The sequence below is a fragment of the Astatotilapia calliptera genome, chromosome 22 (assembly GCF_900246225.1).
Source record: "Astatotilapia calliptera chromosome 22, fAstCal1.2, whole genome shotgun sequence".
Taxonomy (NCBI): Eukaryota; Metazoa; Chordata; class Actinopteri; order Cichliformes; family Cichlidae; genus Astatotilapia; species Astatotilapia calliptera.
In genome coordinates, this window is record NC_039322.1 from 27691006 (window position 1) to 27716620 (window position 25615).

Below are 25615 nucleotides of genomic sequence, written 5' to 3' on the forward strand. Positions count from 1 at the left end.
TACCTTGCAAAAACACGTTCTGGCTCAAAATCATCACACTCATATTTTTATGGTGTCTGTATTGAGTGAAAATCCGGACCACTTCCGGATGATTAGCTGCTTGAAAAATAACATCGTCCAGTACAATGAGATGACTTTGGTGTGAGGGAAACAAGGTCTCATCTTGAAATGATTCAGGAATGCCCTCGATGAATTTAATGTTTTTATTTTTCTCTTGAAGCTCAGAATACAGAGGTTGAAAGGATGTATAAACCCACACAACATTGTCAATAAGCTTGTTCAAAACATGTACACAGTTTTCCAATACAGATTTCACAAAAAAGGTCTTTCCAGAGCCACTTGGCCCGACAACCATACAGGAAAATGGCACATGAAGTCTGGGGTCAAACTCGATTAAAGCAGGCTGAAACATTTTTTAAAAAACAAACAAAAACAAATAACAAAAAATCAATAACCAAAGGGTAAAGTCAGACCTCCTGGCAGCAATCTACGCTTGTCATAAACAACACGGAATTTTTTGGGAAATGATGAATTTTGTAGTGAAAAGGCTGATTTATTACGAACGATACTGTGCTGAGGGGCCTCAAGTGTAGACCCTCCTTCACAGTTATCAATGTAATTGTCAACAAGAGTCTTTACAGATTCAAAGTTGACCTTCTCGCAGACATCATGTGTTTGTGTGATTCCTTTTGCTTTCAAAACAACTTTACCTTTTCTGGTCATGTAACCATAACTCTTAGGTCCTGCTGCAACAAACTCTGTAATGAAATCATCCTGGTCTAACTCATTTGTTAGCTCGCCTAAATACCTGCCTGTTTCTAGTTCAGATTGATTTTCTTTAGTGAGATACACTACGCTATCAGTGTCATAGTAAATAGCTCTTTCCTGCAGCTGATCCAAGTAACTGTAGAGTTTCATACGCCCATATGAAGTAGTGAAGGCCGCAATGAAGATGTTATCTGTGGAATTTGGGAGCGGAGTGCAGAGGTCACCATAACACCATTGAATAAGAGCCACATCATCACTGACAAAAGAGAAATAGCTCACTTTGTATTTTGGAGAGAACATGAGGTTAAAGAATTCCTCTGGGTCACTCACCAGTTTGCTCTGTGTGAGATTATTTCTCTGACCAAATTTTCCCCAAAAAGAGTTTAAACAAAGTTTGGCCATTTGTCTTTTAGCAGGGTTTAGTTTTATGTTTTCAGGGTCTAAAGTTATTCCTTGCTTAGCCTGGTAGTCTTTAATGTAAAGCTGTTTAGCCTCCTCAGTTACAGCATCTGATGGGTAGCCTGAAGCTTCTTGTTTTTTGCGCAGGAAATGATGTACATAGTCTGTGAATATTGTGTTACTCTGTCTCTCAAAGTGCCATACCTCTGTGATTCGACCTATTTCATAACCCTTTTCTAATGCGAGGTTAAACTCGGGAGTGGTCCACACCCCTCTCAGTGCTCTATCCTCGTTACTATGGTTACACACGCCTTGTTGGTTGTTCATTTCAGCGCAAGTGCGACAGAGAGTAAAGAGAAGTTTTCCTGATTTTGTTTTAAATGGTAAGACCGGAAAATAGAGCCGTCGTGGTGGGTAAACGGCAGCTTTGATAAACCCAAAGTAGTTTTTAGGGTGCTGAAAATTTCGAAAGATTATTTGAGGATGACCTAAGGGGTAACTACATGTACTATTTACATATGGATACAGGGAGGTCACGTCGACATAGTTGATTTTCTCACGGGGGCCGGCACTACAGCGAAGTTGTGCTGGGCTTGTACGGCCTCCAAAGAGGGCATGGCGGGGGTTCAAAGGCTCTGGTGGATCATAACGTTTGAGAAAGCTGATTACACTCTCATCACTACGTTTTAACTCGGTCCACTCATGCTCCCAGATTATAACAAGAGAGACATTATGCTCAGCTCTCAATCTAGCGAGCCTGTCTTGAGTGGCGCTGTTTAACTCTGCAAAAGAGGAACCTACCAAGGGGTTAACATCGGACTGATTGGAAAAACACTTAATACACCCATGGAAGTAGCAGCCCAAAAATTCCCACACGTATGTTTTACCATTATTTTCGGAATATCCATCTACATAATAACTACCGAGCTGTTTTTCTCCTTGATTGAGCGCATGTCTGATAAAAACACCTTGCGTAAACGAGAGATATTCGAGCCATTGAAATGAGGATGAGGAAAATGATTTCACCTGATTATGGTAATTTAAAGGACAGGGCAGGGCCAGAGAATTGGCAGGCATGAAGTTTGTCAAATACGTTTTAAGACAAGCGCTTGCAAGCGTGTTGCGACTGAAAGGATCTACTCCTGTCTCTTCAATAAACCCGTTTCTAAACAATGCGCAACCCCGAGCTAGAATTTCAACATCATTTTTACAGTATAACAGCGCCTGTTTCATGAAATTGAAGGGGCCAGAGCTGACTGAATCATACCATTTGTAAAATTCCTCTCTGCCTTTTGATGTCATGCGCTCGAGACTAAATGCGGAAGGGGGAGGGTACGGTCCAACATAAGTTAGGTTTTGTTTGGAGCTGAAAGAATGAGGAAAAAAACCTTTAACACTATCTGAAAATCCCAGCGCTTTCGGGATAGCTGACAATGGCATAGGTAGGAAGCATGACGAGTCTATATAACGTTGATTAAAGTCTGGGTCTGTAAAGCTGATCACTTTGGAACCTTGCATTATCAAGTTTGGTTTTAATCCTCGCCTAACTAACCCGCGAAGGATAATGTACGCATCGAAACCCTTTGCATTATGAGCGATAAAGATTGAGCAGTGTGAGCGGCGCCAGTTGTTGATACGTCTGAAGTCAGATCTCTTCTGGGAGCTCGGGGGTAGTCTTAACATCAGCGGGAGAGCGAGTAATCGAGCCTGGAGCGGATTGGCTAACCGGGGTGCGAAGGGAGCGGTGCAAGGGTTATGTGATTGGCAGCGGGGCGCAGTGAGGCGGAGTTGGTCTCAGGGGGGAATTTTCAAACGAGGTAAGCAGCGCATTCGGGAGCAGAGCGGGGAGCGAACAAGCAGGAAAAAATTGTGCTCTGGAAGCTGTTGCGGGATCGGTGCGATTAAGAGCGAGGTAGAACTTAGACTCTGCGTAGAATTTTAGAGGTAGCTAGCAAGAGGCAAGTTTTTGAAGAAAAAAGAGTAAGGAGCTTTCCCAATGTTTTTGGATTATAGCGCTTTTTTTTTGGGAATAGAGGGGTAGCTAACAAGTTATTCTAGGGGTTTTGGAGAAATCGCGGAGAAATTTTTAAAAGGAGTTTTGGCTTTGTTTGGCTGAGCATGAAGGGAGCCGCGGGGCGCTGAATTTGAGAAAAAAGACTAAGGATTTTTTCAGGATTTTCCCTGTTATCGAATATAAGGTTTTGGGAATAGAGGGGGTACCCTAACAAGTTATTGTAGGGTTTTGGAGAAATAGCGGAGGGTTTTTTAAGGAGTTTTCCCTGCTTATGTATCTAAGGATTAGGTTAAGGGGGCTGCGGGGATCGCGAGTTGTTTTTTCTGAGTATGAGTTTTATTCTAAATCTACAAATGCATATAAATCGAAATAAAGTTTTCCCCCAAGGCATGCAGCATGTGTTTGTGGCCATACTGAACGTTACAAAAGCACAAGTTTAACTAAACAATTTTAATATGGTTTAATACATTTTTAAACACATGAGCACGGAGCCCGAGAGAGCACGGTCCGGAGACACGGGCGCGCCCCCGCGCGCCCAGACACACAGCCTCGGGCGCGCGTGGGCGCGCGCACACACTGACCCACCACCAGATGGCGTTTTTTGAGCATAAAAAAATAAATAAATTTTTTAATTGCTTAAAGAAATAAAAGAATGCTATTTTGATATATAAGAAACTTTCTAAATAATCAATTATATTTTTATGAATATCATATTTTTATGAATATCATATTTTTATGAATATCATATTTTTATGAATATCATATTTTTATGAATATCATATTTTTATTATTTAATTACTTCCTACTTCCGGACTTCCGGAGGTAATTTAATTAGGGGCTAATTTAATTAGGGGATAATTTAATTACTTCCTACTTCCGGACTTCCGGAGCTAATTTAATTAGGGGCTAATTTAATTAGGGGATAATTTAATTACTTCCTACTTCCGGACTTCCGGAGCTCATGAATAATTAATGAGCTCCGGAAGCAACCTGTCACTTTTTTTGACGAGAGGGGTATAATATCACTCTCTTGTGTGTACTGACCACGTAAGATCCTCAGCCAGGTGTACGCCAAGGAACCGGAAGCTGCTCACTCTCTCCACAGCAGTGCCGCTGATGGTGATGGGGGTGTGTACTTCTCTGCACCTCCGGAAGTCCACTATCAACTCCTTTGTCTTTGCGACGTTGAGGGTGAGATGGTTGTCTTGACATCAGTGGGTCAGGGCGCTGACCTCCTCCCTGTAAGCTGTCTCATCACCATTGGTGATAAGACCAACCACTGTAGTGTCGTCCGCAAACTTCACAATGATGTTGGAGTTGTTAGTGGCTGTGCAGTCGTAGGTGTAGAGTGAGTACAGGAGAGGGCTCAGTACACACCCCTGTGGAGCACCAGTGTTCAGTGTGACGGGGGATGAGGTGATGCTGCCCAGTCTGACCACTTGGCGTCTGTCAGACAGGAAGCTAAGGATCCAGCTGCAGAGGGAGCTGCTCAGTCCTAGATCCTGCAGTTTCCTATCCAGCTTCGAGGGAACGATGGTATTAAATGCTGAGCTGTAATCTACAAACAGCATTCTCACATAGCATTCTCTGAGCCACGCATGACTTGAGGACGCGGCCGGGAATCCCGTCCGGACCAGTAGCTTTGCGTGCATTCACCTTCCTGAAGCACTTCCGCACATCCTCCTCAGACACAGTGTGTGCACTGACGTCATCCGCAGTGCGCACACTGTCCGGTCTCATGGTGTTCGCTGTGTCGAATCTAGCGTAGAATACGTTTAGATCCTCACACAGAGAGGCCGTGGTCTGTGGTGTGCTGGTTTTCCCTCTAAAGTCTGTGATCGTGTTTAGTCCCTGCCACATACTCCGAGGGTTGTCAAACTGTTGCTCCACCCTGTCCCTGTACTCACGTTTGGCTGCTTTGATCGTCTTCCGGAGTTGGTAATGTGCGTGTTTGTAGTCCGATGTGTTCGCGGAGGCAAAGGCGGTGCTCCGTGCCGCGCGAACATCTCCGTTAATCCAGGGTTTTTGATTGATTCTGTATTATTTTTGAGTTCACTTGTATTCTATGGTTCCTAGCTTATTCTGTTCAGTATGGTTTATTAGATCTCCCCTTGTGTCTTTGTCCTCTGTCTCACCTGAATGTCTGTGTTTATACAATGTGAGCCTTGTGTCTTGTTTCCCCTCCATGTGTTTTATTCCTTCATATTTCCCTAGTCCATCATTTTTGTTCTCTCTCTCCCTCACCCCCTCTCGGTTGCCTCTCCTCCATACTTTGATAGTCTCCCGTCAGTGTGCGTTATTTTGTGTTTGCTCTTCCCCTGTCTCTTTATGGTTATTCATGCCAGCTGTGCTTCCCATGTGTTCTCACTTCCCTCATGATCCGTCTGTGTATTTATGTCCGCATCTCCCTCAGTTCCGTGTCCTCATAGCTTTGTGACTCTCCCTGTGTTTCCCTGTGTGAATGATTATTAGAATTCCCTAATTTAGTTCTGTACGATTTTTCCTTTTTCCAGCAATAAATCCATGTTTTTTGAGTTCACTTCCTGCTTCTGGGAGTCTGCTTTTGGGTCCTATTCCTGCCTGCACACAGCGAGTTCATGACACTGAGGCCACTTGCCCACTTTGGGGGTCAATGTTCCAATTACCACTGAATCACTGTTGTGTTGCCTTCACCCACCAGATCTTCTCAAGGTCCTTTCTCAGCCCTAGGTATATCTCAAGCTTCTCGTGTTCCTTTTTCCTGAGGTTGCTATCACTTGGTATAACTAACCAATATGTTGTGTCTATCTTGCTGATGTACTCATGAATCTTTTGTTTCATCCTAGTCAGTGGTTGTGACACTCAATAGACCTTGGTCACCTTCCCTTCTTAGGACAATGTCTCAGGTGGCTGAGTTGCAGCTTTTCCAGTGGCCTCTTCATGGTTCCTATTTGCCTGTTGAAGTCCCTGGTACTTGTGGCTATCCTCAGTGTCTACAAGGTTCTGGTAGTGCTATTCCCTTGGTTCTGAGTAGTTTCCCTCTCTTTATTACCATCTGACAACAGTTCTTCCATCTGAATGACATTCCAATGTCATTGTTGTACATCCAAGAGAATTGATGTCACTCCTGGCATACATGTAACACCTGTCTCATGTAGCTGTGAGTGGGGCCTGGGTCTCAAAGGTGTAATTTGCTTTTGATATTGTCTTGTTCATGCTTATAACCCAAAATATAAATCAACAAGCAACAAGACAAGCATATCAATTGAAATGCACTTCACTTTAGTGAGTGATTCCCAGTAGAAAGAAAAAAACGAAATAAAGTAAAAACATTTGAGTTTAGTGGTAAATTAATATGTAGAACTGATAAAGTGGTGTTCACTACATTTCATTCACTATGATCATGGGTGCACATAAGTGGTCCGCAGGTGCGCATGCGCTGTCAAAATAAAAGACGTGCACCAGATAAGAAGTTGCAACGTGCGTTTACGTACATATAAAACGCACTGTTTTTGTCCGCTAGAGTGGGATTTTCACGGCATATTCTGCCCCACTTCTCTGTGCGTTCATCATTTGTTTGAAGCCAGCTCACCTCCTGCAACCACTTTTCCGAGAATACGCGCTTCTTTTGCGGGTTCAGACTCCTTCTGACATTTCTTTGGAAGTGGAGGAACACCAAAGTAACTGCTTAAAGGAGCTTGCTTCTTCGACATCTTTAAGAATTCTAAAGAAATGTCTGTCCTCCTCCAGAAAATCTTATGTACGCAAATGCGCGGGTAGCCCACGCACACTCAGTCCCAGACGTTCTTAAAAATAAAACCCTTGTTGCAGGCCTAAATCATGGCTGGGGTGCACTGTGGCCACTTCACTTGTAAACAACCAATAAAATAAAAGGCGCATGCCAACATCGATATTCAGAGCTTCAGACAATTCAAAGGGACAGATGGGAAAAAGGGCATCAAGGCTACCAGCAGGGTTCAGCCACGACACACAAAACCCACAGTCACACTAAATTCAAAACTCAAATCAGCAGAAGAGACCATACGAGCTTTGCTTCCATCACACTGGTAAAACGTCTGTCTCCTCCTCCTCTTGGTAGGTTACAACAGCTCCACATATGAGGTACTTTCAACCATGAAAGTAACAGCATGTTGCTAGTTTACAGACTCAAATGTCCACTCGATAGCAGTAGCTTATCTCTCCTCCCTCTCTCACACACAGTAGACCCCACAGCCCCCGCCAAATCCCACCCCTTTACCTAAAACTCTTATGGATTGGCTGGGGGCACACGAGCTTTATTACATGCCTATAAAATTAAACAATATAATAAAGGACACTTCAAAATGTAAATAAGAAGGCAGTGAGTCTAAACAATACACATCACATACGTTAAACACGTGCATTCCAAACTTTTCCACTTAAAGGTTAAATGATATAATTTTTAAATAGTTTCTCTCTACATTTTAACTATTTGTCATGGTCCTGGGTCAGTGACCCAGCGCTTTTGGTTATCATTTTCTAGTTTATGATGATGATTATTATTTTTTGAGTTCTGTGTTATTTTTGGTCTGCCTTTGAGTCTGTGTCTCTGTCTGTCTATGGTGTCACCCCATCTGTTTGTGAATCTGTCTGTTTAGTTCAATGTCTTGTCTGGTTCCATGTGTCTGAGTTTCCTGTTTTATTGTGAAGGTCTGTGTCATATGTGAGTGTGCTCAGTTTACGTTTCCCCTGCCTCGTCAGCTGTGATTTCTCCCAGGTGTGTTCCCCTCCTGTCTCTCATCCCTTGATTACTGCCATCTGTGTATTTAAGCCCTGTGTTTCTCTGTGTTAGTGTCGCGCCGTAACCTCAACTAGCTGTGTGTTCTGCTTCTATGTTCCTAGTGTTTGGTCTTCTGCTCCAGTTTAGTGTTTCTTTCCAGTGTTTCAGTCCTTGGTTCCTCTGTTCTGACTTTTGGTTTTCTTTTGGTGAGTTTAGTTTGTACAAGGTTTTTCCCAGCAATAAAGCTGCGCTTTAAGTTTCACTTCCGTGTCTGAGTTCTGCATTTTGGGTCCACCACTCCTGCTTGCCTGCCACACAGCGATTCATGACACTATTAATATGCTTTTGAAAATTTAAGAACATAATGACCTGAGATCGCTTTTTCAGTAATCAAAATAAACAATTTGTTTTGGCAAAGGCTACATACAGCTTGATGTCATCCAGATTGAGTTGTTGAATAACAGTTGCACTATTCTGTAGTTGGTTTCCATAGCCAGGCTTGTTAATAAACTGGCTAAGGGGATTCGAGCTTATGCAGAACAGCAGTGGGGACAGAGCAAAATGGCACATTTGATAAAACTTGTGCAACTGGCTTGAAGTTTGCCTGTATTGTTGTTCACTACATCTCTATTGAATACACTAAGTACAGTTTTCACAATTTCTGTTGCTGGGATCTTAGCTCCACTAGCCACTGAACATTGTTGTTATAGGTTGCATCCTTCTCTCATATGCACTTCCACTTTTGTTAAATCTTCAGCCTTGGTGGGGCTGTTGTCATATTGGCAAGTGGTACATTTATTTATATAACACCCAGCACGCCCCTGCGGGCGGTTTATCCTTCAAGCTCGGGTCCTCTACCAGAGGCCTGGGAGCTTGAGGGTTCTGTGCAGTATCTTAGCTGTTCCCAGGACTGCGCTCTTCTGGACAGAGATCTCCGATGTTATTCCCGGGATCTGCTGGAGCCACTCGCCTAGCTTGGGAGTCACCGCACCTAGTGCTCCGATTACCACAGGGACCACTGTTACCTTCACCCTGCACATCCTCTCGAGCTCTTCTCTGAGCCCTTGGTATTTCTCCAGCTTCTCGTGTTCCTTCTTCCTGATGTTGCTGTCATTCGGAACTGCTACATCGATCACTACGGCCGTCTTCTTCTGTTTGTCTACCACCACTATGTCCGGTTGGTTAGCCACCACCATTTTGTCCGTCTGTATCTGGAAGTCCCACAAGATCTTAGCTCGGTCATTCTCCACCACCCTTGGGGGCATCTCCCATTTTGACCTTGGGACTTCCAGGTTATACTCGGCACAGATGTTCCTGTACACTATGCCGGCCACTTGGTTATGGCGTTCCATGTATGCCTTGCCTGGTAGCATCTTGCACCCTGCTGTTATGTGCTGGATTGTCTCTGGGGCATCTTTACACAGCCTGCACCTGGGGTCTTGCCTGGTGTGATAGACCCCAGCCTCTATGGATCTTGTACTCAGAGCTTGTTCTTGTGCTGCCATGATCAGTGCCTCTGTGCTGTCTTTCAGTCCAGCTTTGTCCAGCCACTGGTAGGATTTCTGGATATCAGCCACCCCCTCTATCTGCCGGTGGTACATACCGTGCAGGGGCCTGTCCTTCCATGATGGTTCCTCGTCTCCCTCCTCTTTCTTGGGTTTCTGCTGCCTGAGGTATTCACTGAGCACTCGGTCAGTTGGGGCCATCTTCCCAATGTATTCTTGGATGTTCGTTGTCTCATCCTGGACTGTGGTGCTGACACTCACCAGTCCCCGGCCCCCTTCCTTCCGCTTAGCGTACAGCCTCAGGGTGCTGGACTTAGGGTGAAACCCTCAATGCATGGTAAGGAGCTTTCTTGTCTTTATGTCAGTGGCTTCTATCTCCTCCTTTGGCCAGCCTATTACCCCAGCAGGGTACCTGATCACGGGCAGGGCGTACGTGTTGATGGCCCGGATCTTGTTCTTACCATTCAGCTGACTCCTCAGGACTTGCCTGACCCTCTGCAGGTACTTGGTGGTTGCAACTTTTCTAGCGGCCTCTTCATTGTTCCCATTCGCCTGCGGGATCCCCAGCTACTTGTAACTGTCCTCTATGTCTGCAATGTTGCCTTCTGGTAGTTCAATCCCCTCAGTTCTGACTACCTTCCCTCTCTTTGTTACCATCCGGCTACACTTCTCCAGTCCGAACGACATTCCAATGTCATTGCTGTATAGCCTGGTAGTGTGGATCAGTGAATCGATGTCTCGTTCACTCTTGGCATACAGCTTGATGTCATCCATGTACAGGAGGTGGCTGACAACTGCTCCGTTCCGTAGTCGGTATCCGTAGCCAGTCTTGTTAATGATCTCACTGAGGGGGTTCAGGCCTATGCAGAACAGCAGTGGGGACAGAGCATCTCCTTGGTAGATCCCGCACTTGATGGTGACTTGTGCTATGGGCTTGGAGTTGGCCTCTAGTGTTGTACACCACATCCCCATTGAGTTCCTGATGAAGGCTCTTAGGGTCCCATTGATCTTGTACAATTCTAGGCATTCCAGTATCCAGCTGTGGGGCATTGAGTCATAGGCCTTCTTGTAATCAATCCAGGCAGTGCACAGGTTGGTCAGTCTGGTCTTGCAGTCTCGGCTGACTGTTCTGTCTACCAGTAGCTGGTGTTTTGCGCCTCTGGTATTCTTGCCAATTCCTTTCTGTGTCTCACTCATGTATTGACCCATGTGCCTGTTGATCTTAGCCGATATGATGCATGACAGGAGCTTCCATGTAGTACTGAGGCAGGTTATTGGTCGGTAGTTGGAGGGGACCGGTCCTTTCTTGGGGTCCTTGGGGATCAGGACCGTCCGACCTTCGGTTAGCCATTCCGGGTGTCTCTCGTTAACAAGCAGCTGATTCATTTGTGCTGCCAGTCGCTCGTGGAGTGCAGTCAGCTTCTTTAGCCAGTAGGTGTGAACCATGTCGGGCCCTGGTGCTGTCCAACTCTTCATACTGGAGACCCTTTCTTGGATATCTGCCACTGTGATGGTTACTGGACCCTGTTCAGGGAGGTCGCTGTGGTCTGCCCTCAGATCCACTAGCCACTGAGCATTGCCGTTATGGGTTGCGTCCTTCTCCCATATGCTCTTCCAGTATTGCTCCGTCTCCAGCCTTGGTGGTGCTGTTCTCTTATTGTTCCCTTGCCACTGAGAGTACACCTTTGCTGGTTCTGTTGAGAACAGCTGGTTTATTCTCCTGCCTTCTATCTCTCTGGTGTACCTCCTCAAGCGGCTGGCCAAGGCTGTGAGTCTTTGCTTGGCAGTTTCCAAGGCCTCAGGTATGGACAGCTTGCTGTATTTCTTATGCACCTTCTTTGTCGCACCTTTCTGCAACTCCGTTAGTTGGCTAACCTCCCTCCGTGCTACTTTGATCTTGCCCTCTAGCCTTCTTCTCCATGGAGGGTACTGCCCCTTGTGGCTGTTCAACTTGTAGCCAAGCATCTCACTGATCACTGCTGCCGTATTGTAGATCAGCTTGTTAGAGTCGGTAATCGTGGTTGTAGGTATTGTCCGTAGTGCTGCATTGACATCATCTAGCAGACCTTCTGAGGGTACTTCACGTAATCTTGGTAACCGGCTACGGGGGATCCAGGTTTCAAGCTTGGCCATGATCCTATTTTTCAGGTCAGCTCCTCTCGCACTCAACGATCCTTCTCCTATCGCACTTGGGGCTATGTACCCAATCTCGGGTGGGGGTGATGATATTTCCCCCCTGACCTGGCGTCCTGACTCCTCCTTGCCTCCATTTGTGTTGTACCTCGTCAATCTCTAGCTGTGAGAGCAGTCCCTTCTTTCGAATGTTGGAACACTGAGCTACTAGTTGTTTCGCCGTCATTGTGGATGTTGGGTATCGAAGAATCCATAGGTCCCTCATCCTATTCATGTAGCCCCTTCCGCCGGGGTTACTTGTGTAGTAGCATTCCAACAACGCCCTGTTTATCTCCAGTGTTTCCTCGGAGGGGTCTCTCTGTACTGGGGCTGTGATCGACCGTGGCTGCTGGGTCTCTGGGGGTCCTCTCAGCCTAGCTGGGGGGCTCCTTTGCCTCCCTTCTGCTGTGTGCCCATCCTGGAGGCTGTGGTCTGTGACCGGCTCCCGGTGCAGACAGCTCCCTGTTATAGTGTTTCCTCACTTGGCTCATGTGAACCCTGCCCAATTTTTACTCTTTAAGTGTGCGCGTGTGTGTTGTGTGTGTGTGTGTGTGGGGGGGGGGGGGGATATGTGTGTATTGTCTGTGAAGGTTCTCAGTCATCCAGGTCATCGTAGTCAAAGGAGCTTGCAAAGAAAAGCGTCTGGACTTCTTTGAGTTACTTGAAGATGTTTCACCTCTCATCCGAGAAGCTTCTTCAGTTCTAAGGTCAAATGGTAGAGAGTCCCAGATATAAACCTAGTGGGAGTAACCCCCCACAGAGGGACAAAAGGACCCCCTGATGATCCTCTAATCGCCTGAGCTAAGGTGTGAAACTGGGTGTGGGTCCCAATCAGCCAGAGTTTCGGGTGTGTTCATTGTGAAACCTGGCCCCACCTTATCATGCGAATTCCTGAGGTCAGATGGCCCAGGATGTGAGTGGGCGTTAAGGCGTCTGGGAAGGGATCTCAAAACTGGATTATAGATGGCAGAGAGTTGGTGTCGTAAACCCCCGCCTCTGTTCAAAGATGGTCGCTCACAGTGGACATAGATGGCTTCTTTCACTCCTCTTTCAAACCATCTGTCCTCTCTGTCCAAAATGTGAACATTGGCATCCTCGAAAGAGTGTCCTTTATCCTTAAGATGCAGATGGACTGCTGAGTCTTGTCCTGTGGAGGTGGCTCTTCTGTGTTGTGCCATGCACTTGTGAAGTGGCTGTTTGGTCTCTTTAATGTAGAGGTCTGGGCATTCCTCGCTGCACTGTACAGCATACACCACATTGTTAAGTCTGTGTTTTGGCGTTTTGTCTTTCGGGTGAACCAGTTTTTTGTCTGAGCGTGTTGCTGGGTCTGAAATGCACCGGGATGTCATGCTTGGAGAAAACTCTCCTGAATTTTTCTGATACACCGGCTACATAGGGGATGACAATGCTGTTGCGTCTGTCCTTCTTATCCTCCCTCGCTGGTGTCTGGTCTTCTTTTCTGTGCCTCTTTGCTGACTTTAAGAACGCCCATTTAGGATAGCCGCACGTTTTGGGACTCTCCACCATTTGACCTTAGAACTGAAGAAGCTTCTCGGATGAGAGGTGAAACGTCTTCAAGTAACTTAAAGAAGTCCAGACGCTTTTCTTTGCAAGCTCCTTTGATATTTGTGTATTCACATCATTTATGTTAATGAGAGTGTGGAGAGTGAGTTGGAGGGTGGGGTGGGCTGCTTTTAACTATGTAAAGCACTTTGTGCTACATTTTTTGTATGAAAAGTGCTTTATAAATAAAGATTGATTGATTGATTGATTGTTTGACACGTTGGTAATGGGACACCTTTTTTATAGTTTACGAGTTGGAACTGAACCAGCTGATTTTAATTTGCACTAAGTGGCAGGATTTACAGTTACTGATAGATTTTAGCTGGTATCATGACTTAATGATTTTTTTTAATACATCTTCCAGAATTTCAAGAAAATTTTTTCACTTTGTCATTATATTGTGCATATTGTGTGTGAAATTCTGAAAAATGAGTTTGGAACAATAACAAATGAAGGGCTGTGATACTTCCCAAACAGCCTGTTTATTTTGGTATGAAAATAATGTTTTAATGTTTAGATTGAGTTAATGTTAATTTTCAATGTTTAAGTGATCATCATACTTGTTACTTTAGCAGACCTAGTGCCTACAGATTATATTCAGACATTTAAATATATTCAGCCAACTGTTAGATTTTAAATAAAATATTTTAGTAGAACTGAAAAAATATATACATCAAACATAAACTAAGGAAATTTCTGAATGTAGTAACCCTTGATTTTTAAATGTCAACTTAATTTCCCTTAAAGTCCCTAAGGGTCCCAAAGCGCTTTACATATTCAGTCATCCACCCATTCACGCACACATTCACACACTGGTGATGGCAAGCTACATTGTAGCTACAGCCACCCTGGGGCGCACTTACAGAGGCGAGGCTGCCGGACACTGGTGGACTCTGACCCCCACCAGTAGGCAACGGGTGAAGTGTCTTCCCAAAGGACACAAGATCGCCCATTTAAACAAAACCTGACACAAAAATTGTTTTTCAGGCAAACAAACACATTCAGCTCAAAAATCATGTTACACTGTTCTTGCCAAGTTAAAACTAATTGTTGAATCTGGTTGACTCCAACACTGGCCCTGTATTTAGCATTGAATCAATACCAAGTGTAGTGGCGGCACTCCATCTCTATTTCACTCTTCTGTACCACCTTTAGGAGTCAGTCTGGCAACATGCATTTGAAACGCGAGCAAGTCCAGGTACTTTTCTTGCAAAAAAGATGTTTATTGAAACTTTTAATTTACATGGCAAGACTCTGTCAAAAAACTGTGTTGCTTCCAGCTTATCCGACTCCCCAACTACGTAATTACAGTGTGCCAGAAGCCCAAAATACTAAAAAGTGCATTAGAATGTCGCACTTTTATATTCTATACCTTTAACAAAACAGTATTTTGAAATTAACTAGAAATTATATTCTTAATATCAAACGTATAATGTATATTTCTCATCTAATCATTTTACCAGTACCAATAAAATTAACCTTTAACACTAGAATTACTGAGCCTCTTTTTTTTCCCTGGTACAAGTCCCTACTACTAGATCTACTAGCCCTGCGCAAATTTGCGTAAATCCCCTGAACCTACCGGTAAGACCTCCTAGAATTACTGACTTTTTTATTTTCTGGTGGATGTCCCGAGGTGTTAATCACCCCTGCTGAAATTTTCACAGGTCATCAGCTCGATTCTCCTCCTGTTTTTGTTGTGCAAACCACCCATTATCTTTGAGGCCTGGAAGATTTGCATTTGTTCACTCAGAGTAGCTCAGATCCAAGGTAAGAGAAAAATCTGTGTTACAACCCTACAATGGAGCTGAAGGCCTCTCAGCAGGGTACTAGGAGGTGTTAGGTTCAGGGAATTTACGCAAATTTGCGCAGGGTTAGTAAAAATTCAAATTTTTTATTTGTCACACACACACAACCATACACAGTATGACATGGGGGTGAAATGCATGTATATGTATGTATGCATGAAATAAATGTAGTAGCTCCATTGTTCTCCTGCTTTTGTTGTGCAAAACACCCTCCCCCAACCAGGAGAGATTTATGTATGTGTAGGAGTGGCATTGCTTGACTACAGCACAGTACTGTACATAAAAGCAGACCGACCAGGAGGGAGAATCATTTCTTCTTCGCATTTCTGAGAACGCACATCAGGATGGCCTCCGTCTCACTGCCATGCAGGAATAACCTATCGGCGCAACATCCTTGGGCCTTGCTTCAGGAAATGAACGAAGCAGATTCTGATGGAGGAGAGGTTTCATTTGTCCAGCAGGCCACTGATACCTCAGAAGAAGAATCTGAAAAGGAGACGGAAGAACCCAACATGCCTCCTCGGAAGAGGCCCCCCTGGTACTGGGAAGCCCTGTCTGAGCCAGACGGCAAAAGAAGGCACTGCGTGGGTAGAGGAGGACAATGGAATGCCCAGTACAGGAGCAAATCGCTCGTGCTTCACTGCGCAAGCTGGACCCACAGAGTCTGCTAAGGTTTGTCATTGCCATATTACATATGATATTTATATAAACCCATTTAGAGTGAGGTTCATGTAAATTTACCATTCTCTATTTGTTTATCTTCCAACAGCGTGAAATTACATGTGTGCTCCAAAGCTTCCTTTGCCTGTTAGACGTGGGAATGCTGCACACCATCAGAGAGTGTACGGTATACCGTACACTCTCTGTAGCAACCGTCTGGCCTCACGGTAACCTTTGTACACAACTGCGAATTAGCTCCTGTGGTTCGCCAGCAGTGAACTGTTCCAAAAAATACAGCTTATCTTGATCGTTATCAGTCTTTTGCTCTACTGCTTGTTCGAAGGCTCTTATGAAGGCCTTATACTGTAGTGCATCACCTTTAAAAACCGGAATGTCCTTTGATGGCAACTGAGCCAGCTGCTGCTGTTTCACAAGTAACTCAGTGATTACATTCTGTTTCTGCATGACTGACAATACATCATCACTTCTGTTAACGTGACCATTAAGCCCATGAGTGGGGACTGGATGTGGTACCTGTGAGTTTTGCACTTGTGAATTAGCGTGACTACTCACATCAGCTTGTTGTGGGAGCATTATGCCAACTCTTTCCTTTTTAACTCCTCGACCTTGGGATCTTTGTATTGACACATAACTGCTCAGACCATCTTCAGATGTTTCACATTCTTTGAGCACCTTCAATTTTGCTTGAATTTCTGCTAATGCAGTCTCCAACTCTAACTCTTCTTTTTCCGCTTTGACTCTTGCTGTTTCAAACTCAAGATGTTGCCTAATCCTGGCCAACTCTAACTCAAGTTCTTGCTTTTTCTTCTTTTTCTTCAATGCTGCGGCTCTTTCCAGCGTGTTCTGCCTCCTGTTTAGCACGAGTGGAGGAAACTCTAGATGTTGTAGATCAGGGGTGCCCAATCCCAGTCCTCGAGATCTACTATCCTGCAGCTTTTAGATGCATCCCTACTCCAACACAGCTGAATCAAATGGTGTGATTACCTCTTCAGCATGCCATCAAGTTTGGCAAAGGCCTGATAACAAGGCATTCAGTTGATTCAGGTGTGTCAGAAGAAGGATGCGTCTAAAAGCTGCAGGACGGTAGCTCTCGAGGACTGGGATTGGGCACCCCTGTTGTAGATGCTCGGCTGACTTGAGACCCACGCGAGCTATGAACTGCATCCTTTCTAGCTCCAACCTGTGATGCACTGTCATCTGGGTTAATAGCTTCCTCCAAGCCAACTGTAACGTGCTCCTGCTGCTCAGCTTCATTTGGAATCATATGCTTATGATCCTCTGCTATCCATTTCTTTGTTGTTTTCATAAACTCTCTTATTGATGCCATTTTGGGCTCAAACCAATTGTCCTGGTCAAATATTTTTTCTTCTTCAGACAAAAGGCTCATAACCTGGTTATTGTGACTTTGAAACTCATTCAGAGCCTATGCAAAGTCACTTTCCACCCTTTCTTTCAAATTTTGAAGGTTCTGAGCATCACTCATCATTATCTTTATCTCCTTTATTTTGCCTGTGATTGTTCCTAATGTTCGTCTTCTTAAAGCAATACATCTTTGTAATTTTTCTTCCAAAGCCTTCTCTGTTAACTTACATGTTCTTCCCACCTCTCTTTCATCTGCCATCTTATAAGTTGCAGGGGTTTATTGGCTCAAGTTGCATGCACTATTTGTCTTCTGCTTAGAATTTTTAATAGACATAGTGTAAACCAGCTTCATAACATGCCAAAAACTCCACATTGACTGTATCTGTCACGGTTTTGGGTCCGTTGGACCCGGTATTTTGAGTTTATTATGTTTTGGTTTAATTTTGCATCATGGATTGTTTTCTTGTTCTCTTGTTGTGGTTGTGATTATTATTATTAGAGTTTCATGTTTCTGTTATCCATGTTTTAGGAATTGTGGTTTCATGTATAGTTCAGTTCCATGTGTCATTTTCTGTCTCTCTGTGTTGAGTCCGTGTCTCTGAGTTGTGATTCATGTTTCCTGTTTTATTGTGAAAGCCTTAACTAGAAATTATATTCTTAACATCAAACATGTATATTTCTCCTCTAATCATTTTACCAGTACTAATAAAATTAACCTTTAATTGGCTCTTACATCAGGTATGGCATTTTTACACATTGCTATCCAAGAGTTATGTAAAACTACTTTCAGCTGTTCTGTTGACACAAGCGGGTAGGCTCTACATGTTCGATTTGGCAATACTTTTAACACTTGATATCCTTCATGGTACCACCTTTAAACACAACCCATGTGTCTTTAGCTAGAGTAGTTGCTGCCTTTGGTTTGCAGGTAAATGTGTCAACCATCAGATGTCCACTCTTCTTGACTCTTCTTGAAATAACCATAGATACATTTCTGTTTTAGGCATGTAGTCATCTAAGGCAGACTTTTCTCAGCTTTGCTGGTAAATCAGTGTTTCTCAGTGTTTAACTACCACCACTGTCAGTCAGATGCATAATGTACAAATTGTTTAAAGTGAACATACCTCATCACACATCACTAGGCTGAGAACCACTGCAAGAAAGCCAGTGGATGGATAAGCACCCTTCTTTCCCAGCCATTCTTGATGAACATATTTCATGAAAGCCGGATGGAGGATCCAGATCTATTATGAATCAGACATAGCCTTAAATCTGAGTTCTATGAACTATTACTTTCTGCAATGAATTCACAAAATACTTTAAATTAGCACGACTGTAGCTAAAAGAAGCCAGTATTTGTTTTTGGTGGTATGGCTTTGACTATTGACCTGCATGACCTTCCAGGCACATAAATGCCAAGTATGAGAGATTGGGAAAACCATAACAATACCCAATACAGAGCAGAGTAAACAGTAAATACTGCAACAAAGAAAAAGCTGAGGTGCAGGTGATTTGTGAAATGGCTTGCACATCTGTAGCAATGGTGGATATGCTAAATCAGGTTAATAGTAAAACCTACTGTATATGAGATTATCCAGTTCAGTGTGTAAAATCAGCTGACTTTGTTTCCTGCCTGAATTAATGGTAGCTTATATGTCAGTTTTGTTCATGTAAACCTAAAATACTCACCAAATCTTTGTTAGCTATCTTCTTTAAGTTTGGAGCACCATTTTCCCTGTTAAAAAGATGAAATGAACTGATTACATAAATAAATGCTAATAATTACCTAAGACTAGCACATCACAACAAAAGATTAAGTTGTTCATATAACAATTCATATAACTTTCTGCACTTTTTGCTGTTTAAAAAAAGAAAGGCTGACCTCTGATGGGTTGTCTCAAAAACTGTTTTGTTTAATTTGGTTGTTCTAACAACAAAACAAAAACAAAAAACCATACTGCATTTTTCCTTACAATTAGCTGAAACTATGTTGCAAAGCAGTTAAAATCTGCTATTCAGAGCAAAACAGTTATACAATTTCTGGCAACATAGGTTTTAAGACAGTAGCCCTTTTAGCCTACCCTCGATTTATGTCCTTCATGAGCCACAAAAAGTCACGTGTTTTGAAAGGAAAAAACAAGAGATGAGTGGTATTGTCCAGTCTAGTAGAACTCTCTGGATACATGACATGATGAGTTGTTTTGGTTCCAACATCTCTTTCATAGCCTTTGGTACGCCCCCGATTCATTCTAAATAATACAGAAGGATACATATTTAGCACACATTTTTGCATTTTAGATACATAAATATACATAGACTTATATTATATTATACTATATTATATTATATTATACTTTTTGTCTCGCAAGAACATTGTTTACATTAGATTTTGTGTTTGTGTTAAATGATTATTACCTTATTACGATATCATGGGAATCAATAAGAGGTCCATAATGCGATCCTCTCAAATTTCCAGAATTCCCCACCACGGCACAACTCCTGCAGTGATCAGGACGAGGTTCTCCAATATCTGCAATTGGTGTTATTGTCTGAAATAGCCTCTCTAGAGTTTTATTGTACAAAGTCAAGTTCTGAAGTCTTGCCCCCTGTAAGTTCTGACAAAGAGGAGAAAGTTATTGAAAAAAAATCAAACTTCCCCACAGAACAAAAATATTATAGAATTTCCCAATGATTACAAGTTCATGAGTCACCAGTAAGTCTGGGAAAGACCCTTTCAAACATTTTTCCATATCAGCATCAATATTATGATGCGCCATTTACAACAACTGTGAAAGATCACTGAAGCTCAAGAGTAAAAAATGTATACTGATTTAGGCAAAAATCTTATTAGGCCTGAAGTTTAATTCAGTACTTTAATTTGATATTTAGAATTAGGGCTGTTCGATATAACGATATATATTCGATGACGATATAAAAACGTCTATCGTTTCATTTTATGCTATAGTTTGTTTCGTGGTGTTGCATAATGAACTTTTTACAGCAATATTTTTTCATTGTTTTGATGGTCACTGCAGTGGCTATATTAATTTCTTAAAGTTCTCTCTTTCTCTTATATTTAATATTACCACACTTCGGGCGGACAAGCGCCTGTTTTTATGCGTTGTGGTTAGCAACAACGACGGTAACACCATCGCGTGTCCGTTTGTTTATGTTCCACATAAACCTTTCACAATAAAGCTCATGATCCTGTTGAGACTTTTCAAAATAAACTGAACCACGCGAAAAAGTAGATTATTTACGCATGAATAGTAAAAAAGAGCCGCCAGGTGCTAAAAAATAAACCTTAGACTCAAACGTTAGAACCGGCTTTTCTCCGCAGCATGCCGTGTAATAAATACTCACAAAGAAAACGGCAGCCGTTACAACTTATGTCTAAAAATGTATCGTTTCGTGCATCGGTTAAAACACTCAACTCCAGCTACATGACGCGCAGCTGGAAACACTTCCCGCAAGTCGAGCTGCCCGATATTCACAGAATTTACAGAAAATGTCACATTTTTGTGATTTATATCGTTATCAGGATGATAGAATTCTTATATCGGGATATGAGATTTTGGTCATATCGCACAGACCTATTTAGAATTGTTCTGAAAAGTTTAAGACTGATCTGCAAGATACAACATCAGCATTAATCTGTAAGTTTCTTCAAGCATATGAGTTGTGCACATTTATGCAATGATAGATTATGAACAGTACTTACACAAACATATACTGTAGATTTGAATATTTTTTTTGTCTTTCAATTCAGATAGAGTCACAGTTTTACCTCAGAGCTCTAAGTTATCATTAGTGAGAACCTCAACCCCTGGGCCTGAACGCTACCCCTTTCTTGAGAGAAACAAAAAAAATACTCATTGCCATATTAAGCCATTTCTTTTGACAGAAGTTATATCCAGAAAAACTCCATAAAAGGTTGCAGACCAAAACAATTGCCTTACTGATTGTCTTACTAATAAGTGGGAATTCGCTCTCATGCTATTTTGCCCCATTTAGTAAATCTGGCCCTTTAAAAAAAATGCCAATGATCCAGTTTTATGCGTAGGGAGACGCTTTCATATTGTGATATTGCGACTTTCACTAAAGGAACTAAAAAAGTTTTCCAGAACTTGTCATTGCCAGTAAATGGTAAGGATTTTACCATTCTTCAGGTAGAAATACAGTAGGGTGAAGAGTGCAGTATATTTAAAAGAATAAACGATGGATAGTACAAGGTGCTCTAAACTTGTGTAGTTTGTTTACTTACACAATAGAGGAATATTTGTGCTTGTTTTTTGGATGGAGGTAGACCGTGTCATTTAACAGCAGCAATATGTTGTTAAATGTCATGACATACTTGATACTAGAGATGGCACGATACCACTTTTTTATGTCCGATACCGATACCGATATCATAAATTTGGATATCTGCCGATACCGATATGAATCCGATATAATGTTTTTTAATCAACAAAACTGTTTTTTAAATATCTTGCTGCATTTTGTATAAGTTCATACTCAAGTTTAAAACAACAACTACACTAAAGCTATTCTGTTATACCTGTATGCAAAAAAAAATATTTCATAGTTCAGCAATACTGATCAATCTAATAAACTTAAACCTACACCATCCTCCCTATTCTGGTATTTTAAAGAGTACTTAGCATAAATATTAAGCAACCTAACTAATAGGGTTCCAACTCCCAGCAACAACAAAAATAAATAAATAAAAAATAGGGAACCACCCCTCACGCTCCACCTCATGATGCTTAATCGACGTAATCAACCTTAATTTGATGCAGTGTGAAAAAAAATGCACAGAAATCAATTTTTTTTCAAGAAATATTAAATAGATTCAACATCTTTCTTCAACAAAATTGCAGACTGCACAGATGGTACCTTCCCAAAGGAAAAAGTACTATAGCTTACTAGGGTATATATATTAGACATAATAGTTACTATATACAGTAATTGACTTCTATTCATTTTACATCAAATTAAAACTTTGGGTGTCAGATAATTATTTATTAAAAGCGAGACATTTTAAATGAGAATAAGAAAGAAAAGTATGTCTTTGTGCCCCCTTTTCCCTGTTAATGCCCTATCGGCCCCCCTGGCTAAACTTTGCTAGATCCGCCCCTGCACAGTTACCAGTCAGCTACGTAGAAAAAGATCCTCGAGTAGAAAGTAATATTAAATACATTCTAACAACAGCTGATCAAGCTTAAACGTGCTGCTGTTGTTCAGCCGCTGGTTTCCTCTTTCTGGTGCAAAGTGGGCCAAAAGCAAACTAGAGACACGGACTCGCGACAGAAAAGCCGATCAGCTGATCGTTAAGCAGTTTCATGATTGAAGTAGCAGCAGGAGAGGCAGTCGCTTGTTAAGCTTAACGCAGGAATGCTTTACAAACATTCAGAGATGGACTTACACACTTGCTTTACTTCTCTCGGGGATAACTTTGTTGGAAATGAAATGCCGGGTTGCTAGCGAAGCTCCACATGCTATCCAGACCACCGACAGGTCCCGCATGCCACAGCCGCTCTATCACATGATGCATACTGCTCCGACGTGCTAACTTCTGAGGTGAGTTATGGCGTGTTGCAAGTTTTGTGAGGTGCTTTTGTGATATTTAATGGATCGGATTACATTTTTTATTTTTCTCCGATATCCGATCCAGTAATTTAGGTCAGTATCGGACCGATACCGATACGTAATATCGGATCGGTCCATCTCTACTTGATACTGCTCTTTAATAATAATAATACCTTTAACATCACCACAGAAGCCAAAAAAGTGATATGTTGATTTTTTTTATTATTTACCTTCCACCAGAGGAAATCTTCCTCTGAAGGTATATGTTTCTGTGACAGAAAGGGTACAGGAGCTTCACTGATGATGTCATTAAACCAAGGATCACTGTCTCTTAGACATTTCTGACAGCCACAAAGACTCGGCTCGCGATGACAGAAGGTATATCCAGAAAAACTCCATAAAAGATTGGAGACCAAAACAATTGCTGTGATACTCAGTAGCGGGAAAATGCTAACTCTGGATCTTCCCCATTTGAAATACATCTTGGCAGAGTTCCAATCTGAGAACAAATACATGTATGAATGTGAAAAATAGGACTAAGCCTTTAGAATACAGTAATAGAAACAATAACTCTTTACTTATAAATATTTATAGTTTGCAGCATATTAAGAGCATTGCACTGGAATGCACAAAATCGGATAAGCATAAAAAGTTGGTTAGTGTCCTCTTATATTCATGGCATTTGAACAGATAGCATTTACCAGCATAAATCACCTCCCACATTATTAGTTCATGTAAGTAACAAGATCTGTTGTTTGAAGTTGAATAAAACAGTATGACACCCAACAGAATGGAAAACACAGTACAAAATATTTCTAGATCTTGGTCAGATTCTGCATATTTGAAAGTGGGTGGCTGCCAGTCACGCGGAGGACTTTACTCAGCTAAAGGAGTTGATCCTGCTGGAAGAGTTCAAGACATGTCTCCCTGAAAACATTGTCGTGTATCTTAACGAGCAGAAGGTGGGGTTACTGTCTAAAGCCGCGGTCCTTGCCGACGAGTTTGTGTTAACTCATCGTGCTGCACTTTCGACAGAGCGCCGTGAGTACACTTCCTCACCTCGTCCTGTCAGAAGTTATAGGGTTTCCCCTAAGCGCCAGACACGTTCTGCTGCTATTCCTATGTCAGATCGCAAATGTTTTTATTGTCATGAAATCGGGCACCTCGTTGCTGCTTGCCCATCACTACAGCGCAGGGAGCAGGCCAACACGGTGAGGAGGCCGAAAAGTGTGGGTTTCGTTCGTTCTATGTCAGCTTCCACTTCACCTAGCAATGGAGTGGGAAGTGAAGGCTTGATGAGAGCTACCGCCCTTTTGTGTCGGAGGGGTTTGTTTCGTTGAATGAAAAAGAGGAGGATCGGGTGCCGATCATGATTCTGCGTGACACTGGGGCCGCGCAGACTCTTATTTTGAAGGGGATTCTACCTTTTTCTGATGACTCTTTTTGTGGTTCGGATGCTCTTGTCTGGGGTGTAAAAATGGATGTACTACGTGTGCCACTGCACAATGTGTTTCTTCAATCGCCGCTCGTTTCGGGTTCGGTACCGGTTGGCGTGCGCGACCAGTTGCCAGTGCCCGGAGTTGCGATGATTCTGGGGAATGATTTGGCTAACGGAAAAGTGTTTTCTACCCCGAGAGTGGTTGAGATACCGGTGCCTGATATTTCATTACCTAACCCTGTCGCTGAGGAGCATTCCTCCTCTGTTTTTCCTGCTTGCGCGGTAACTCGTGCGCATAGGCGCAAGTACGGTGACGTGGATTTATCTGATTCTTTTCTCTGTGCTGGTGGGGGGCCGGAGTCTGAATCTGAAACCCGTGTTCCACTGACGGGCGACTCTGAGGCGATGCTGCCTATTAGCCCATCAGTGACACCTCAACTGTCTTTGGAAATCAACAAAAAGGAGTTGGTTTCGGCACAGCAGAGTGACCCAACTCTTGGAGTTGTTTTTCCGCTGCAAACTCTAGCGACCAGTACCCTCGTGTTTATAGTGTCGAGGATGACGTGTTGATGCGTACTTGGTATCCGCCTACAGCTGGTGATTTGGGTTGGAATGTGTTTAAACAGGTTCTGGTGCCTCAACAGTACCGACCCAAAGTTCTTGGTCTTGCCCATGACAGTTTTTCTGGACATTTAGGTATTAGGAAAACCATCACCGCATTCTGCGTCATTTCTTTTGGCCAGGATTGAAGAATGACGTTGCTCAGTATTGTCGTTCTTGTCACACCTGTCAGATTAGTGGTAAGCCTAACCAAGTCATTCCACCCGCTCCATTACACCCTATTCCAGTTTTAGGGGAACCTTTTGAACACATCCTCATCGACTGCGTTGGGCCGCTCCCTAAAACAAAATCGGGTCACCAGTACCTCTTGACTCTGATGTGTGTTGCTACCCGTTTTCCCGAGGCAATTCCGTTGCGCACCCTTAAGGTTAAACCAGTTGTTAAGGCATTGGTGAACTTTTTCTCTATCTTTGGTTTACCAAAAGCTGTTCAAACTGACCAAGGCTCTAATTTCATGTCTAGGATTTTTGCTCAGGTTTTGCAGTCACTTGGCATTAAACATCGGAAATCTAGTGCCTATCATCCGGAGTCGCAAGGTGCGCTCGAGCGGTTTCATCAGACATTGAAATCGATGATGCGGAAATTTTGCCTTGGGTCTCAAAAGGAGTGGGATGAGGGGTTGCCGCTGCTTCTTTTAGCAGTGAGAGAAAGTGTGCAGGAGTCGTTAGGATTTAGCCCTGCTGAGCTGGTGTTCGTCACACAGTGCGTGGCCCCTTGCGATTGCTTAAGGAGAACTTCCTGTCCGACACTGTTGCCCCTAAGGAAAATGTGTTAGACTATGTGAGCTCTTTCAGAGAGCGTTTGCATAAAGCGTGCGCAATTGCACGGGATGCCTCTAGTGCAACACAAGGTAGGATGAAGAGGAAATTTGATGTGAAGGCTGTGCAGCGAAAGTTTGAGGTTGGTGATAAAGTTTTAACACTTTTACCGGTCCCTGGATCTTCCCTCCAGGCCAAG

General features: G+C 43.0%; 1 protein-coding gene across 1 annotated transcript in view; it reads right to left on the bottom strand.

Moving 5' to 3' along the window:
* LOC113014187 (CMP-N-acetylneuraminate-beta-galactosamide-alpha-2,3-sialyltransferase 1-like) overlaps positions 1–23385 on the bottom strand; it is a 34679-nt gene extending 11294 nt beyond the window's left edge. The window contains exons 1-5 of the mRNA XM_026155552.1: positions 22830–23385; positions 19426–19625; positions 19092–19259; positions 18700–18745; positions 18135–18254 (exon numbers count right to left, since the gene is read on the bottom strand). Coding sequence (XP_026011337.1) covers positions 18135–18254; positions 18700–18745; positions 19092–19259; positions 19426–19625; positions 22830–23114 — 819 coding nt within the window. The 5' untranslated portion in view covers positions 23115–23385. The remainder of the gene's footprint in view (positions 1–18134; positions 18255–18699; positions 18746–19091; positions 19260–19425; positions 19626–22829) is intronic.
* Positions 23386–25615: the final 2230 nt, after the last annotated feature.